Here is a 19630-nt window from a genome sequence, read left to right as displayed (position 1 = left end):
TTAATATTGTTGCATAAAATAAATTGCTTTATTTTACTCTAATCTTCGTATGGTTTGGTTTCCTGGCACCCTGACACTCAGGCCTAGACTATTTATGAGCTCTTCCACCACCTTCTGGGCACATCTCCCCAGGGATTGGCTGGAGTGCCATAAATATTCAAGTTGCTTACTCTATTCTTCCTCTCTCTCTATAATTATAGCATCCTCTAGAATACAGGGGGAAGCAATCAGAGCAGGAGCCTGTGAGTCACTGAGCAGACCTGAGTATTCAACCCCTGCATCACTGATTACAGAGGAGCTAAGTTAAGTTACCTAACAATCTACACTACTCTAGGAGGGAGCTACAATGAAAATCCCTGTTGGGTTTTTACTGCTATCTGGGGCGCCATTAGAGAGCATTCTCACCATTTATGGTAACAATGACAGCAGTTTTATTATACAGGAAGAGAGGGAAAATCAAGTTTGAGATGGGCTATAAAGTGTATATATGCATTAAAGTGGAGTTCCACCAAAAAGTGGAACTTCTGCTTTAAATACTGCTGACCCCCTGACATGTCACACTTGGCATGTCATTTTTTTTGGGGGGGGGGGAGCGGGTACCAAGATTTGACAGGTACACGCTCCCACTTCTGCTCGGGCCGCCTAGGCAGCTTGAGCGGAAGTTCTCCTCTCCCCCTCCCTCCCTTCAATCTTCTGGGACACATCAGAGATCCCAGAAGATTGCCCGGCCATTCACAACGCACAGTGTGACTCGCGCATGCGCAGTGCACACTCGGCTGTGAAGCCACAAGCTGTCACAGCTGGGTGCCCTTTGTAGAGATGCCAGCGCCGCCGAGAGGAGAGGGAGAGGACCGAGGCTTCGGGCGGCTGCATCACTGGATCGTGGGACAGGTGAGTGTGTGTTTATTGTAGCTAATGACTTTTAATAAATCCAAAAATTAGTGGAAACCCGATTTAACAATGAAATTCTCTTATATGCTTCCAATAAATGTGTAGCGCTAACATCAAACCAGTGTTGAATGCAAATGTGATAATCAGAAAATACAAATTATACAAAATAAAATAGTGACATATTGTAATGTTCTGGTACCTTTGGGTACCCTAATTACTCTTTCATAAGTGTATGCGCCCCACCATTCTCTTTTGGTAAGGTGCGCATACACCTTTAAGACTGATGCTGTCATCACTGAGCGCCGGACTGGATGGCTATTTAGATCGCCGGCTCTCACTCACATGTGTTCGTTCAAACTGCTTTGTGCCTTGATGCTAACCTGTCTTGAAGCTCTCATGCTTGCAAGCATACCTCGCTGTCGGAACCACGCTGCGCTGATCCCTGTATCCCGCTACCGGATCATCCGCTCTTGCCGAACCTCTCCTCTGCTACATTGCTATTAGTGATAAGTACCCCACAGGGGAAACCTCTATAACCTTCATACTAAAGCTTACACTATCTAGCTCTGCATACTAAGGACTATTACTACATCTGCATTATCTACGATTGCTAGCTCTTGAGCCTACTACCACCTGTTCTTGCACTGGGTTGATCTCTCTTGTATGTCCACCTGCTACTCTGTCATCTGCTACCATACATGATTGCTAAACCTATCTGCATCCCATCTGCTAATATCTCACTTTCAAGAACATTTCCTTTCAAGTGTCTGTCATCTACCATCTCTACCCAACCTGTCTCTTCAGCCTATCATCACTGTGTTACTATATACATAAGTCACTCTAGGAAACATCTTATTGAGTGTGTGTATTTACTTGCTGAATTGAGATCATCCACACATGATGAGTCATTGGGAGTTGGGATTGGTGTCTCAGCGTTTCTCTACATGACTACTGAAGTGGAATATTTCTGCAGCTGAAAATCCACATCATACATAAAACGCAGGAGCGTTACAGATTGAACGAACCACAAATGGATTCAGCAGAAATAACCACTCAGATGACACAATTAAAACAGCAAGTAACTGCGTTAATACATGCACTTGCTGAATTAAAAGAAGATAATCAGGCTCTGTCGCAGCAGGTAATTAGACTGACACAACTTACCACTGCTCAGTCCCCTGAACCCAAAATAAATCCTCCTTTGGTATTTACAGGCGATCGCAAAAAATTTCGCGAATTTAAAAACGCATGTGAGTTACTTTTCTTGCTAAAACCCCGTACCTACCTTACTGATCACATTAAGGTTTGTACTATTATTTCTTACCTAACAGGCGATCCTCGAGCCTGGGCAGACTCTCTTTTTGAGAAAAGCGACCAGCTTCTCAACTCCTATGCCTTGTTCCTAGCAGAACTCACTAGCCTATATGATGATCCCAATAGGCAGAGTACTGCCGATCTTCAATTAAGATCCTTGAAACAAGGTAGGAGACCTGTAGAAGACTTTGTAGCAGAATTCAAGAGATGGACCCTTGATTCCGAATGGAATGATGCATCTCTGAAAACCCAATTTAGGCTTGGCCTATCAGAGGCTGTTAAAGACGAGCTCGCCCGAGCGGATCTGCCAAAAACCCTGGATGCATTGATACAACTCAGTATCACCATAGATAGAAGACTACGAGAAAGAAAGGCTGAGAAAATGGGAATGCCATTATCCAGTTCTTCTCGGATTTCGGCGTTGACCCCGTTCCTATGGAGGTAGGAACCATACGCCCACCTCTATCAACTATGGAAAGAGCCAAAAGACGATCTGGTAATCTCTGCTTGTACTGTGCATCCCTGGATCACAAGATAAACGTCTGTCCCCTAGTCTACAAAAAGAAGGGTGAGTGTTCACATGTCCTCCTAGGGGGATTGACAACTTCAATCACTAACCCTTACCTTTCTGTTTGCTTAACAATACAGTGGGACCAGAACAGGATTACTACTAAGGCCATGATTGACACAGGATCTTGTGGAAATTATATTGACATACGTTTTGCTGCTTTAAATAAAGTTCCTATTATTTCTAAACTTAAACCTGTCTCAGTGAGTCTTATTAACGGTGTTCCTTTATCCTCTGGTCTGATCACTGATCAGACACAGGCACTCCTAGTCACTACTAACGGGTCTCATATGGAGACCACTACCTTCGATCTAATACCTTCACCCCACTTTCCCATTGTGTTGGGACTTCCCTGGTTGCACACACATCAACCAACCATAGATTGGAAGGAACGGACCCTGGCCTTCCTCTCTTGCTATTGCGAGGGTACGTGTAACCTCCCGTCTTTCGGGAAGATCCTGTCTGTGGTGACAGATGAGATTGCACCACTATGTTATCAGGATCTCTCTGAGGTTTTTCTTGAGAAAAATGTTCAAGCACTACCTCCCCATCGAGACTATGATTGTAGCATTGATCTACTCCCAAATAGCAAATTGCCGTTCGGTCATGTTTATCCTCTTTCACAGGATGAACTTTCCCATCTCAAAGACTATTTGGATGAGAATTTGAAGAAAGGTTTTATTAGACCTTCCACTTCTTCCACAGCAGCAGGACTCTTTTTTGTCCGCAATAAGGACTCAAGTCTCAGGCCTATCATCGACTATAGGCAATTGAATGCTATTACAATAAAAGATCGCTATCCTCTACCGCTTATCCCTGAGCTCATTGAGCATGTGCGTGGAGCTACCTATTTTTCAAAATTGGACCTGAAAGGAGCATACAATCTCATTCGAATCCGTGATGGACACGAGTGGAAGACTGCATTCAGAACCAGATACGGATTGTTCGAATATCTTGTAATGCCATTCGGGCTATGCAACGCCCCTGCAGTTTTTCAACGATTTATAAACGATATTTTCAGAGACTTACTAGATGTCTGTGTTGTGGTATATCTGGACGATATACTTATATATTCACGATACCTGTCTGAACACATAAGACATGTAAGACTAGTATTATCGAGATTGCTTGCACACAACCTTTATGTGAAACTGAAAAAATGCTTGTTTCATAAAGAAGAGGTACTGTTTCTAGGCTACATCATATCCAAAACAGGAATCGAGATGGACATGAGTAAGATATCCTGCATTCAGGATTGGCCTACACCAACCACACGCAAGGCGCTACAGCGATTCCTTGGATTTTCGAATTTCTACAGGAAGTTCATCAGAAACTTCTCTGCCATTGTGAGACCCCTCACACAGCTCACTAGCATTAAAAAAACATTCAAATGGTCAGATGAAGCAAATAAAGCTTTTCACCTGTTAAAGACAAGGTTTACTTCTGCTCCCATACTACGCCATCCAGACCCATCCCTCCAATACATTCTAGAAGTAGATGCGTCAAACATGGCAGTAGGAGCAATACTCTCCCAACGACCAACTCACACTTCACCACTTCATCCAGTCGTCTTTTTTTCTAAATCCCTAAGCAGTCCAGAGATAAATTACCCCGTGGGTGAAAAGGAACTGCTTGCTATAAAATTGGCTCTGGAGAATTGGCGACATCTACTCGAAGGCACCCAATTACCAATACTTATATACACGGACCATAAAAATCTCCAATATCTTCAGACTAACAAAACTCTCTCTCACCGACAGGTACGATGGTCACTATTCTTTCTAAGGTTTAACTTCCTAGTGACCTACACACCTGCAGATAAGAACAAAAAGGCGGATGCACTATCACGACTAACTGAAGAAAACTACTTCGAAATCCCTTCCGTTCCTATAATACCTCACAAACGCATTATTGGAGTTGTCCGTTCCTTGAAGGAAGAGGTTTTGCATGGTATAAGTTTGGATTCACCCCCACCACAACTAAATACTGATGCAGAAGGCTTCCTCTACTACAACGACAAACTTTACATACCACCTACCATACGCACCAAGATCTTGGAATTATCGCATGATGTGCCTATGGCAGGACATATGGGTATGACAAAGACTCTTAATCTGATTACCAGGCAATTCTGGTGGCCTGACATGAAAACATCTATACAAAAATTCGTCTCTTCATGCAATATCTGTGCCAGGTCCAAAATTGACACTACGAGACCATCCGGTCTACTATGCAGTCTACCAATACCCCAAACTCCATGGGAAGTTGTGTCCTTGGACTTTATAGTGGAATTGCCTCCTTCCAAAGGATTTAATACCATCTTAGTGTCAGTGGACCATCTGACAAAAATGGCACATTTCATTGCTATTCGCAGACTACCTTCGTCCAAACAAACGGCAGAACTCCTGATGAAACATGTCTTTAAGTTACATGGTATCCCAAAAACTCTTCTGTCTGACCGTGGATCACAATTTATTTCCAAGTTCTGGCAAGAACTATGTCACATACTACGGATCGAGCGGAAACTCACTTCTCCTTACCATCCACAGACCAACGGACAGACTGAAAGAGTCAACCAATGCATCGAGCAATATTTACGTTGTTACACTTCTTACCAACAGGATGATTGGGTGGATCTTCTCCCTCTGGCAGAATTTGCCTACAACAACGCAACCCACAGTACGACCAAGCAGAGTCCGTTCTACTTGAACTATGGGTTTCATCCCTCTATTCTTCCACCACGCATCCTTCCTTCAAATAACCCAGTAGCCTCAGACTATCTTACCCAAATAAAGGACTCTCTGGGTTTGCTTAATACTGCCATTGCACACGCTCATAGTCAACAAAAGAAGTACTATGATCTTCGCAGAAGACCTTCTCCTCAGTACGCTATCGGGGACCTCGTTTGGCTCTCAACAAAAAATTTAAGACTGAAAATCCCTAGCAAAAAGCTTGGACCTCTGTTCTTGGGACCTTTCCCAATCAAGAAACTTATTGGAAAAGCTGCAGTACAGCTTACATTGCCAATAGACCTCAAAATACATCCCATTTTCCATGTGTCGCTACTGAAGCCCCATGTTCCTGACCAAGGAATAAGGCCTACTATCCCACCTCCTCCTCCTGTACAAGTTGAAGGTGGAGAAGAATATGAGATAAAAGAGATTCTGGATTCTCGTATCCACAGAGGAAGACTTCAGTACTTGGTTCGATGGAAGAACTATGGGCCCCAAGACGACACCTGGCTAAACACCTCTGACATACATGCCTCTAGATTAATCCGCAATTTTCTTGCGAAGTACCCAGACAAACCAGCTCCAGAGGCCTTCAGGAGCCGGCCTTAAGGGGGGGTACTGTAATGTTCTGGTACCTTTGGGTACCCTAATTACTCTTTCATAAGTGTATGCGCCCCACCATTCTCTTTTGGTAAGGTGCGCATACACCTTTAAGACTGATGCTGTCATCACTGAGCGCCGGACTGGATGGCTATTTAGATCGCCGGCTCTCACTCACATGTGTTCGTTCAAACTGCTTTGTGCCTTGATGCTAACCTGTCTTGAAGCTCTCATGCTTGCAAGCATACCTCGCTGTCGGAACCACGCTGCGCTGATCCCTGTATCCCGCTACCGGATCATCCGCTCTTGCCGAACCTCTCCTCTGCTACATTGCTATTAGTGATAAGTACCCCACAGGGGAAACCTCTATAACCTTCATACTAAAGCTTACACTATCTAGCTCTGCATACTAAGGACTATTACTACATCTGCATTATCTACGATTGCTAGCTCTTGAGCCTACTACCACCTGTTCTTGCACTGGGTTGATCTCTCTTGTATGTCCACCTGCTACTCTGTCATCTGCTACCATACATGATTGCTAAACCTATCTGCATCCCATCTGCTACTATCTTACTTTCAAGAACATTTCCTTTCAAGTGTCTGTCATCTACCATCTCTACCCAACCTGTCTCTTCAGCCTATCATCACTGTGTTACTATATACATAAGTCACTCTAGGAAACATCTTATTGAGTGTGTGTATTTACTTGCTGAATTGAGATCATCCACACATGATGAGTCATTGGGAGTTGGGATTGGTGTCTCAGCGTTTCTCTACATGACTACTGAAGTGGAATATTTCTGCAGCTGAAAATCCACATCATACATAAAACGCAGGAGCGTTACACATATCCATATCAAAAACTGTGCATTTTTGTGAAAAAAAAAGTCCATTGAAAAATTAAAAAATAAATCAATAGAATAACAAGTCCCAGGATGGACGATGATAGATGGAAGACTGTGATCCCAAGGAGGTGGTGAAGCAGGAATACACCCGTGAGGAGTATGAGAAATGGCTGCTTACCAGAAACGTAGGCCCCCAAACTAATGGATAGGCCACAAGCGCTTAGATGTAGGACTGCAGTGTTATCATTCCTTCAGTTATCATGGGAGGAGATGTATATCAGATATAGACTCTCGTAATCAACTCCAGGGATAGTAAGAACCGAATGTGTAAGGAGGAAATAAAAAACACATAGCGTAATCCAATAAAATGGTAAACAAAAATTTAATAGGAATTGCACTTACAATTTATCCATTAAAAGCAACGGTTAACTTTAAAAAATTGTAGGCGTCTCGCGTGTAAGATACAAAAGCCGGGGTCTCAGAGGGCGTGGTAGTGTCACGTCAGGTACCGCCCGACCGTTTTCGTCATATGTGACGTCGTCCGGGGGCGTGGTTCGACGTCACATATGACGAAGTGCAATTCCTATTAAATTTTTGTTTACCATTTTACTGGATTACGCTATGTGCTTTTCTATTGATTTATTTTTTCACAAAAATGCACAGTTTTTGATATGGATATGTCACTATTTTATTTAGTATAATTAGTATTTTCTGATTATCACCTTTGCATTCAACACTGGTTTGATGTTAGCGCTACACATTTATTGGGATTATTGGTTTTGGTTTTCTATAGATCAAGTGTATTTGCTGCTTTCATTTTCACATTTTTCATTTCACATTTATAATTTTAGCGCAGGGTTCTTTTTGGATTTTATTCTCTTATATGCTTACCTTTAGTCTGTTAGTTATGCTGTTGAAAATGTTGTGTTGTATCTGTTGATTGAGTGCAAAAAATACCCAATGAACCAGCCAGAACTTCAGAGCTGTCCGGTATCTTCTCCACATTTCTTGTATTATTTCAAGGAGTCTAATCAGCCCTCCCAGTTATTATCTTATACTATGAACATTTTACCCATGTTATAGAGATGAGTAAAGGGAGAGGGATTCAGAAGTTTATCAAAAGATAACTGACACCATTCCTGTGTCGTCATTCCAGAAAAACGACTGTGTTGTCAACTCTCAACAGAAATTAGGAGCTGTATTTCTGGTAGATCAGGAGGTATTTTTTTGGACTTTTATGGGCATATTCAGATATCATAATTTTTTGTCATTTTAAAGTGGATGTAATTTTAGGGCTTTATAAGTTTGATATCTATTTATTTGATGCAACCTCGTCTTTTATATTTTATAAATGATGTATTATATTGTGTTTTTGTGCGCTTCATTTTAGTGTAACTTTTCCTGACAATATAGATTTAATAAACATTTGTGTAAATATCCTGCCACATAAAAAAATTGCAACTGCCACCATTTTATTCTACAGCCAGAGGTTGAGGGTGTTAAAGTGTAAAGCCTCATACACACACGTTCTGATGACCGATCTGCCGATTTTCGGCTTGTTAGTATGATGCTTCCGACAACTGACTTTCCGACAACTTTTCGGCCAAAAAAATTCTGGTGTGCAGGCTATAAAATTTTTGTCCTCCGTCAAAACACGTCTGATTTTCGTGCAGTCAATACAGATTTCGACAGGGAAAAATCTTATGAGTAAGACTAGGCATGCTCAGAGAAGAAAGAACACAAAGAAAGCAAACCAACACATGACATCACTTCTGAAGTAGAATTTTGTAGTGCGGGAAAATTTGTGTGCAGTCTAGAGCACATTCCAACAAAACACCACTCTGGACAAAAGACGGACGACCGGTCGGCGGAAATTCGTTGCGTGTGTACTAGGCTTAAGTAAAGGCAAAACTTTTTTGCCTTTCATTTTGGATAGAGTAAGGGAGGTTTATAACCCCTGTCTGATTTATTTTTTTTTTTTTGCCATCTGTGTCCCATTGGGGAGATTTCCCTTAACTTCTTGTCCCATAACCAAACAGGAAGTGAGAGGAAATTCCTTCCAAAGTGGGAGAATCCCGGGCTGTCACCAGAACTTGTGAGATTTCCCCTCTTAGGGACACGGGACGCTGGAAATGGCCGTTTAGGAGCAGTTGGGCGTTTTTTTTCAGAAGCCCCTGAATGCAGCTCCATGTTATCTTATCTGTACATGTACACCAGGTCGTTTACAGTCATTTGCAGGCAGTTGCGTTCAGGGACTTTTTTTAGAACGCAATTATTTGCGTTCGAACGTGTGTTTCCCGGCGTTTCAAACGCACAAACGCGTCCGAACGCATCCGAACACGTCCGAACGCGATGACCCACGTTTAGCGTTCGCGTTTTTCCATTTTAAAGGGGGATAATTTTTTTGACCTCTAGGAATGGTTCTAAACGCAAACGCTCGCTAAACGCGGGTACAAACGCGACCGAACGGACGTTTCAAATGTCCTAAAAATTCAACAACGTCCCGTGTACATGCTTAATACTGTTCTGAACTCAACCCAAATTTTAGGATTTTCTTTTACTTTCCTTTTTGATGATAACAGTAAATAGGACAAATGGAGAGAGTGAATTTCCATAACGGGGACACAGACAGCAATTGACCCTCCTCTTATGTTAGGGTCAAAACTGACCCGTTTTCAGGTTTTGAATGTCTATAAGTATCACATAAATTTGTTTATTGCATCAAGATTTTTTTGCTTTGTCAGGAACCTCTATTTAAACAATGTAATAGAAAAATAATCCTTTTCACTAAATTATAAAATACTGTGGTGAAAATTAAGACGTTTATGGTGTTAGGGTCAATTCTGACCCAGTTATAATATAGGATTTTAGGACACTAATAAGTGCCAAAACTGAAATCATAAACACTCTCTCTGCTTAGTAACAGTCACAGCCAATCCCCTCTCAACCCTGTGAGCTGTAGTTAGGGAGGGGCCTATCTCTTTTCCTGCTTGTCTGCTTCTCTAAATAAAGTGAAGAAACATAGGACCAATACATTTCAGAGTTGCTGACTTTATTTTACCATTTTTTAAATTTGAAAATGAGAGGTATGCTATCAAAAGAAAGGTCTAGGGGTCACACCAAAAATATTAAAACCAATCTTTTCAAGGATAAAGAAACCTAACAAGGTAACCAAGAGGTAAAAAACAAATTTGATGATAAATAATTATTCAGAGGGTATTTTATGGCTGATTTAATACACGGGTCAAAACCGACCCTAAACATCATGGATAGTAACGGAATTCTAACATAAGAGGAGGGTTAAACCTGGCAGGTAATCCCTCTCCATTTTATCTAAAACTAAAAAAAAAAAAAAGTTTTGCTTTTAGTTTTACAGTTTTAAGTAATTTTCTAGCAAAGAATGCTGATTTTTTTAACATTTAAAAAAATTGCCCCTAGCATCTCTAACCCTAGTTGAGAGATCTGACCTATATTGTTACTTCACTTCACATTACCTTAATTTACTTGACATTCTTGTCTTTTATTGAGACACCTCCACAGACATTTCTTGAATAACAGAGATATTTCCAGAGACAGTAAATGAAAATTAGCGCAAAGGAATGTAGAGCTATACGATAATGTTTCACACGGATTATGCCAAACTTTTTCTCTGTCTTTTTCTTGCTGTAATTTATAAAATGGTCAGAGATAAAAATGGTCGCCCGATCAGAAGGGAGAGGGATCGACCTGTAGAAAAGCTTTGTGTATCATTTTTGGAAGTTGATCGCTGTCCCCCATTCCCATTTGGAAGGAGTAAGGGGATCTAGCATAAGCAAAGTAAAGAGCCATACACTTTACAAATTTTGGCCGGTTCCTGAGAAACCTGACAACATTCACCGGGTGGGTGGCCCCATCTGCCGCTTCCCAACCGGCATCTTTCAATTGAAAAATCAAAGGAGTGGGGTGGTAATTTGTTGGCCAATCAGATCCAGTTCTGTTCATGTATTTTGACAACCGACAGGGCCAGTTATCAAAATACAATGAGAACACAGAAGAGCGCTTCTAAGTGTAGCAATTTATTATACATGAAAAAGGGCAATCAGCCAAATGAAAACTCACATAATGTCAAAGGTAAAAAGGGTCGTAAAATGAGGTGACAATCCAGCAGTGAGATGGTATAGGCATCCAAGACTGGAGTGTGCAGGCGTCGTCTGAGCCGGAATCCGGTGAGGATGGTGTAATTCTGGGTACACGTTTGATGAAGAGCAGTGTGGACTGCAGTGCCCGCTGGCGTGTGACGTCACCAAAGAGGGGAGAACACCAGTGGGGTGTTTGGAGTGTTCTCCCCTCTTTGGTGACATCACATGCCAGCTGGCACTGCGGTCCATGCTGCTCTCCATCAAGCCTGTACCCGGAATTACACCTTCCTCACCGGCGGGATTCCGGCTCAGACAATGGCTGCACATGCCTATACCATCTCACTCCTGGATTGTCACCTCATTTTATGAGCCTTTTTTACCTTTGACATTATGTGAATTTTTACCCGGCTAATTGCCCTTTTTTTATATACATAGTTACATAGTTAGTCAGGTTGAAAAAAGACCATCCATCTGGCTCAACCAATACAAAAAAAAAAAAAAAAAGTAATGAAAACCCAACCATACAATCCCATATACACAATCCTATACCTACAGTTGATCCAAAGGAAGGTAAAAAAAAACCCCAGAAAAGCATGATCCAATTTGCTACAGCTGGGGAAAAAATTCCTTCCTGATCCCCTGAGAGGCAATCGGATATTCCCTGGATCAACTTTACCTATAAATATTAGTACCCAGTTATATTATGTACACCCAGGAAAGAATCAAGGCCTTGTTTAGAGCAATCTAGTGAGCTGGCCAGAACCACCTCTGAAGGGAGTCTATTCCACATTTTCACAGCTCTTACGGTGAAGAAACCTTTCCGTATTTGGAGACGAAATCTGTTTTCCTCTAGACGTAAAGAGAGCCTCCTTGTCCTCTGTAAAGACTTTAAAGTGAATAACTCAACACCAAGTTCACTTAATGGACCCCTTATGTATTTATACATGTTGATCATACCCCCCCCCCCTCCCTTAATCTCCTCTTCTCAAGAGAGAATAAATTTAGTTCCTCTAATCTTTTATCATAGCTGAGCTCCCCCATGCCTCTTATCAGTTATAGACTGTGTGTGTTATCGCCTTGCGCTTTGAGTTGACTCTAATCTGCAAAATGCTAAATACCATTCCCTAAATTTCCATTCCGTACCATCATTCAGTACTTATTAAAAGCAGTTTTCCCAATTTGTGGAAGGGGGATTCCTGCAGGATCTGTGCCCATCCCACCACATGCACATTCTGGTGACATAGCAGTAGATTAATGCAGTTGCCACCTCTACTGCCCTATGTGTGTCTGTATGGCTGTGGTAGGAACAATAATGGGAAATGTTGTGTCCTACTCCCCACCAATAAATCTCACATACCTTTGTCCGGTGAAGCATGCGCTGGCATCAACTGAGTGGCTGCAACTACAGCCAGGAATATGGCACACCACATCATGCCTGAGAGTCACCGAGTCATCTGCTGCTGGAGAGCGAAGAGCAAATATTCCACCTGCTGAAACATGAGGACTTTAAATACCTAAAGGGAGAGGACAGAATTCACCAGAAAACCTCGCTGACCTTTTAGGTGCGCCAGAACTAGAATTTCCTGAGAGCCCAGACTCAGCCTCCCTTATATATTCAGGAACAACCGGACTGTGAGAACAAAGCATTGCTCATAACTGTTTTATGCGGGGGCAGAGTTTATGGACATATTTATTAAGGCATGAATATGACATTTCCAAAAGAATGGTATTTTTCAAAAGGCACCATGCAAACTATACATGTGATATCTACAAAATATACATTTTATTGTACATTTTTTTCATCACAAAATTACCATATACAGATACTAAAGGACTGTATACAAGAACACCTTCACCCAGCTCAGCCCCTATCCCATGTTACATAGAATGTCATCGCTACCAAACATTATCTGTGTATATATACTATATATATATATATATATATATATATATATATATATATATATATATACAGTATATCAGAGGCGTAACTAGAACCTTCAGGGCCCTGATGCAAGAAACCATGAAGGGCCCCCCAGACCCCTAGCCGGGGCCCTTACCTTCAAGCCCAGGGCTCTTCCCACTAATCCTGGGGCTCTTTACACTTGTTGCATGGCCTTTTATTACGGTCCCGCAGCAGGATTCTTTCACAAGTTCTGCAGTGGGCCCCCTTCCTGCAATCTTGGGGCCTCCCCACAGTGGTGCAATGCCAGGGTCCGGTCGCAAGTGTGACCTTTGCGATCCTGGAAGTTCACCCACTGGTTTGCTACTGACCCCCTGGAGCATGGGGCCCGGTAGCGATTGCAACCCCTGCAACCCCTGTAGTTACGCCCCTGCAGTATATATTAGAGATGTGCATGGCGGAAACATTTGCTTCATTTTGCATTATTCATCGGTTAAGTTAATGAATATGATGAAACAAAATTATTATGTTAGAATGCCTTAAAGGAAAGGCTGGTACAAAGCGAATTTAAAACCTTTAAAAACCAAGACCCATGTAAACTCAAGGGCACATACATCTGCGGTAGCTGCAACTACTGCAGATATATGTTAACTGCAAAAAATCCCACATTACCAAACGGTCAAGTTTTCGTTCCAAAACATTTTGCCAACTGCCGCACCCATGGAGTGGTATATCTACTCCTCTGTGGGTGCGGTTGCTTTTGTGTTGGTAAAACTAAATTGCCAATCTTTAAACGAGCGAAGAGACGTGTTAAGAGCATGAAGACCTGTAATCCAGATTTGCCACTAGGACGACATACTTCTTTAGTACATGCAGGCAGGTTTCCCACAATCAGATTTTTGATTTTAGATAGAATTCATCCCAGTCCCCGTGGAGGGGACTGGAATAAAATTCTTCTACAAATGGAATTACGGTGGATCTATACCTTGAAGGCTACAGATCCTCCTGGGTTGAATGAAATGATTTCCTTCAAGCCATTCCTAGAGGGATTCACATCAGGGGGTATGGAACAATAACCTTATAATTATCCCTCCATTCAACTCTGTCTCTTTCTATGAGTTCCCCCATCTACTGCCATATAGGGCAAACAATATTTTCCACTATTTTTCAATTGCTATTTGATTTTTGGGGTTAAAAACCCCCCCTACCAATGTATTAACATGTAAAATATGTAACTTAAGAAATTTTTTTTGCTGTTGGAGTATGTAACTGTTTTAGGGCCATTCAACATTGTTATCTTTTTTGAGGGGATTTTCTGTTAGATCTGCACATTATGTAACTGCGTTGCTCTCCTCCTGCAATTTGGTTAATATTCCTTCATAGGGCAATTCTTATGCCTATTTATTTACTCTGATATAATGAATTTCAAATGACCAGCATTGTTATTATTTTTCTTCAGCATTATATTGCTCTGATAAAAAACTTTTTGACCAGTATTTAAGCAATCATTCACCTCCTAGATCTATATTGTGCCTTGGGTGACATGCCCGGCACGGTAGGCGGGCACCCTTCGGGATGTCCGCCTCTTTGGGCGAGTGCCAGCGGCTCTCTTCGAGACCCTCTGGCCTCGCTCATTCACTTCCTGCTTGCGTTCCACGCGGCGGATGTGACCGTGCCGGTGGAGCGCATCGGCCGCACGGACTTCCGCCTCGCTTGTGCCTGCGCGTGCGCGGTTGGGAGCCTGTTCGGCGGCTGCGCACCAGGGAACCCAAAGGGGGAATGCCTATTAGGCAAATTGAGGATTACTTCACCCAGCTAATTTCAATTAACCAATTGACCACCTAATATATACAGCTCCCCTTCGAGCAGTGATCAGTATTGCTCACTTGCCCGAAGGTGGATGCTTTGACTCACGTTCCCAAACCAGCCTACGTTATTGTGAAGGTAATTTAAGCCCAATTTTGACTTTTATTTTGTGACTGCTTATGATGGTTTCTGCCTGCTACTGGTGCTGCATTTGTTCAATCATTCCCCAGCCGACAAACACCGCTGATAGTTTTGGTCAGTGCGGTGACTGTGTATTGAAATTTAAATGTGAAAACCAATACACCCTTTTTTTTTTTCTCAATCTTGCTATTTCAAACTGAATAAGTTGGGTGGGTCGCTTTGAAAGTAACCTTTTGCATTTCTTTTTATATGTCTATTTTTTGGGCAATGCCCAAGTTATGTATATAGATCCTGATTGACCCATGTGGCACTTGTTTCAGACATCAACGGCATCAAGCAGCACATTGCTGAATATATATATACATTTTTTTTATGGCTATAAAATCAGCCAAACAAAAACCTTTTTTACTAACTATTCCCTTTTTTTGCCTGGCAGATCTCCCAGTCCTTTTTGGGTTTCAGCTGTCCCCACTCAGCCAATGGCTGTTGGGCACATATGAATAGGAACGTGTTTATATGATTGCTACCTTTCTACCACTCGCCCTTTTCAACAAGGCATTCCAATGCAGTGACGAGAGCAATCCAGCTTTGTGTTTTTAATGTTATTGGCAGGCATACACTCAAAAGTGTCATTCGGCAGATTCTGTAAGTGTTTTAACACATTACGCTATGAATATACTTTTTGATTAAATTGTACATGCAATTTAATGATTATAATGAATATTCTATATATCATGTTTATTTTCTATATATGCATATTTTTCTCATACTTATTAATGATTAATTACTATGTGATTGATCACTTGCAGACCGCTATTTAAAGGTTGCCCCTGAAGAAAGAATTCTTACCTGTGTCTCTGAAACGCGTCGGGCACTAACCTCATCACAGCAGTATTTGATTGGCCTCATGACCCCATGATTGTATACAGCTTGCCACATGCTTTTAATGTATTTTTGTAAATTGTATAATTTTTTTCAATAAATTTCAATATTGTACTTTACCGATTTGTAGCCATATATGAATAATTGTGCCTAAAAAGTCCCACCCCCAGGGGAACTTCCTTCTTGAATCTTGTTTATGGGATGTGGCACAGTGCGGAGTGATTTCACATGAGTATATATTATGTATTATGTTAGAATGATGCGTTTTTAGAATTAGTTTTTTTATATTCCAATTCATTTCATATATTTGTTATTTAAAAATAAATTTGAATTCAAAACGAAAACAGATTGCAATACAGTAAGGTAAAAGTGAAATAAGATGATGATTCCTACTTGCTAGCGGCTGCTTTAAAGAATAAAATTGAAAATAATCAAATAGAATAGAATAGAGCAGAATTTTCACATTTTAATTCATGTAATTCGTTTTGTTATAATTTATTTTGGATTTGTTGTTAGTATTGTGATTCTGAAATTCAAATACATCTGAATCTCCGAATAAAGAAAAGTAAGAAAATGCACATGGCTAATATATATATATATATATATATATATATATATATATATATATATATATATATAATATATATATATATACAGAGATGTATAGTAACTAAGTCGAACTACTTCACTACTGTACTTAAGTACGGAAAGGCGGTATCTGTAGTTTCCTGGAGTAGAATTTTTTCTCCTACTTCCACTTTTACTTCACTACATTTTTTCGATGATTTCAATACTTCTACTCCGATATATTTTTTTTGTGCTACATAGTTACTCGTTACTATTATAAAAATTACCACTGCCAGAACAGTAGATGGCAGGTTTCATGAAGCTCAAAACATGTGTATTATCAGCGCATACGAAAATAAATGTTACTGTATGTATAAATAAAAGCTGCATTTGAAATAATAAAAAACAATATGATGTTCAAACTTTTGACTTCTTTCTTTAATAACTACATAACACAGTACTTGTACTTTTACTTTCAGTACTTGAGTAGCAATTTTTTTTTCAAAACTACTGGTACTTTTACTTTCAGTACTTGAGTAGCAAAATTAAAAAAAAAAAACTACTTGCAATACTTAAGTACAAAAAATGTTGAATACTTTAGTACTTCTACTCAAGTCACTTTTTGATCGAGCACTTCCACTTCTACTCAAGTCACTTTTTGATCGAGCACTTGTACTTTTACTCTAGTATGGGTTTCGAGTACTTTATACAACTCTGTATATATACAGTATCTTACAAAAGTGAGTACACCCCTTACTTTTTTGTAAATATTTTATTCTATCTTTTCATGTGACGACACTTTGCTTCAATGTAAAGTAGTGAGCGGCAGTGATGAGCACTGATATGCAGCACTGATGGGCACTGATAAGTGGCACTGATGATCAGTGACCTAATTATCTGTGTATATGTCCCCTGTCACACTTGCCAGTTATCGCTCTCCCCTCCTCACGCTGTGATAGCACTTGAGGAAAGGAATGCCAATAACCAAGTTTATTTACATGTGATCTGCTGTGATTGGCCCTTTACCACGAAGGACACAGCAATCACAGAGTGCACTGGGTGCTCACCCCAGGAGGTGCATAAGGGCGTGGTTCAGGGAGGACATCCATGGACACCCTCCCAGAAAGAGAGAGCCGTGCTGTAGCCGTCTTTAGCTATAGCGTGGGCCTGAAGTGGTTAAAAGTGAAAAATACATGTGAAAAAATGTATTGCACATTCCACTTTATTTCTTCAAACTGTTTTTTCACTTTTAAAGGGATAACACACCATTTTTTTTTTTTTCATTGCAGCCTAATTAGAAAATCCTGTCTCCTGCCAGTATGCTGTAGAGAAGGCCTCTTGCTTTCTGATGGGAAGCAATGGTCTCTCTGCAGAGGTCTTAAAAACCTGCTGTTGAGTCAGAGCCAGAGCTTTCCAATCAGCAGGAAGCATGAACTTTGTAAAGCTATTGTTTTCACACAGTAGGGTGCGGGTCAGACCTGCATAACAAGGCTGTAAAGTTTTATTTAGAAAGCAGCAACAGCCTAAGTAGAAAAACCTTTCTTGCCAGCTGATGAGAAAGGCTCCTCTCTGTTTGGAAGCAGCAGCCTCTCTGCAAAGGTACGTCATACCTCCCCTGAGCTGGAGCTCAAGTCCAATCATGGAAAAGTCATGCTCCCTGCTGATTGGAGAGCTTCGGCTCAGATTTAACAGTTGGTGTGTCAGGCCTCTACAGAGAGACCACTGCTTCCCCACAGAGTACGGCATACCTCCCAACTTTCTGAGATGGGAATGAGGGACACCTATTAGCAAAACTATTTAGGACACACACCCTGCCACGCCCTCTTGAAGGAGATTTGTACCAAAAAAAAAATGATTGGGTAAACCTACAAGTGCTTTATTACCACTACTATTCCTTTATAGGGACGGGCTCGAAAACACCCCCCCTGTACGGTTCACAGCAGAACTCCTGAACAGGGGAAATGTTTTAGTACAAAAAGGAAATAAACGGCGCTAATAATGTCAAAGCAACAACTTATAAGTGAGATAGACACCTATACAACAACAATATTACATAAAGTTGCGCTATATAAAAGAGAAAATCATTTGCTGAATAATGTGCTGACGTCACCGCGTTCTTCTAACCCGGAAATACGGGCATTATTGTTATTGCGGAGATTTTATGCTATTTTTCTCGATATTGATGCAATCCGTTATTTTAATACATTTTTGAATGGTTTTAGGCTGTTGTACTCTCTGTTGCATTATATGGGGAGTATGACCACCGGGATATCTGAATGTTGAGGATCCCCGAGGAGGCCCATTGCCATTTCTACCGTGTGGTGACCCTACGGATCTGGTTGGGCGATACCCATAAGGTGGTTAAGGACCTGTTTGGTCTTAGTATCTGGTAAGCAGACCATTTGTTGGTGGTGGATTTTACACATCGGTGGTGAAACGATTTAGAGCCCATTCACACTAGCACTTGTGAGGCGACTTGTGTAGCCCCAGGTCGCCCCAGGTCGCTTGACATAACAAAAGCAATGTTAATCAATCAGTGCTGTCTTAATTGGCACTACTGAAGTCGCTCCGACTTCAGAAAAGGGTCCTGTACTACTTTGAGGAGACCTGTGATCCGACTTCTCCCATATACTTCAATGGGAGTCGCCTCCTTATCTTAATTGAAGCGACTTTTTGTTATCAGACTTTCCAGGAAGAAGAAAGAGATTAGCCAGGCATTCCCCACATTGCAGCCATGCCTATATGGTATATATATATATATATATATATATATATATATATATATATATATATATACACACACACACACATATATATATATATATATATATATATATATATATATATATATATATATATATATATATATATATATATATATATATATGTAATGGTTTATATATTCCATTATCTCTGCTTGGTCTGTGTGGCACTGGTGGACACAGATAAGTGGCACTGGTGGACACTGATTCATGGCACTGATACATGGCACTGATACGTGGCACTGGTGGACACTGATTTGTGGCACTGATACGTGGCACTGGTGGACACTGATTAGTGGCACTGATACGTGGCACTGATACGTGGCACTGGTAGACACTGATACGTGGCACTGATACGTGGCACTGGTGGACACTGATACGTGGCACTGATACGTGGCACTGGTGGACACTGATACGTGTCACTAATACGTGGCACTGGTGGACACTGATACATGGCACTGATACGTTGCACTGGTGGACACTGATTCGTGGCACTGA

At 41.1% G+C, this 19630-nt stretch overlaps 1 protein-coding gene across 3 annotated transcripts in view; it reads right to left on the bottom strand.

Annotated features, from left to right (window-relative positions):
• The window catches only part of LOC309556145 (kunitz-type serine protease inhibitor bitisilin-3-like), a 31335-nt gene extending 18638 nt beyond the window's left edge, over positions 1–12697 (bottom strand). The window contains exons 1-2 of one of the 3 annotated variants that reach the window (XM_082258504.1): positions 12627–12697; positions 12429–12561 (exon numbers count right to left, since the gene is read on the bottom strand). In XM_082258504.1, coding sequence (XP_082114630.1) covers positions 12429–12504 — 76 coding nt within the window. In that variant the 5' untranslated portion in view covers positions 12505–12561; positions 12627–12697. Of the gene's footprint in view, positions 1–12428; positions 12597–12626 lie in introns of those variants that run through there. The other 2 variants (XM_082258503.1, XM_082258502.1) reach the window with 2 other exon arrangements.
• Positions 12698–19630: the final 6933 nt, after the last annotated feature.

This window comes from Pelophylax lessonae (genome assembly GCF_965119305.1).
Source record: "Pelophylax lessonae genome assembly, chromosome: 5".
Lineage (NCBI taxonomy): Eukaryota > Metazoa > Chordata > Amphibia > Anura > Ranidae > Pelophylax > Pelophylax lessonae.
The sequence above is the reverse complement of the archived record's forward strand: the minus strand, read 5'-3'. Positions and strand labels throughout refer to the sequence as shown.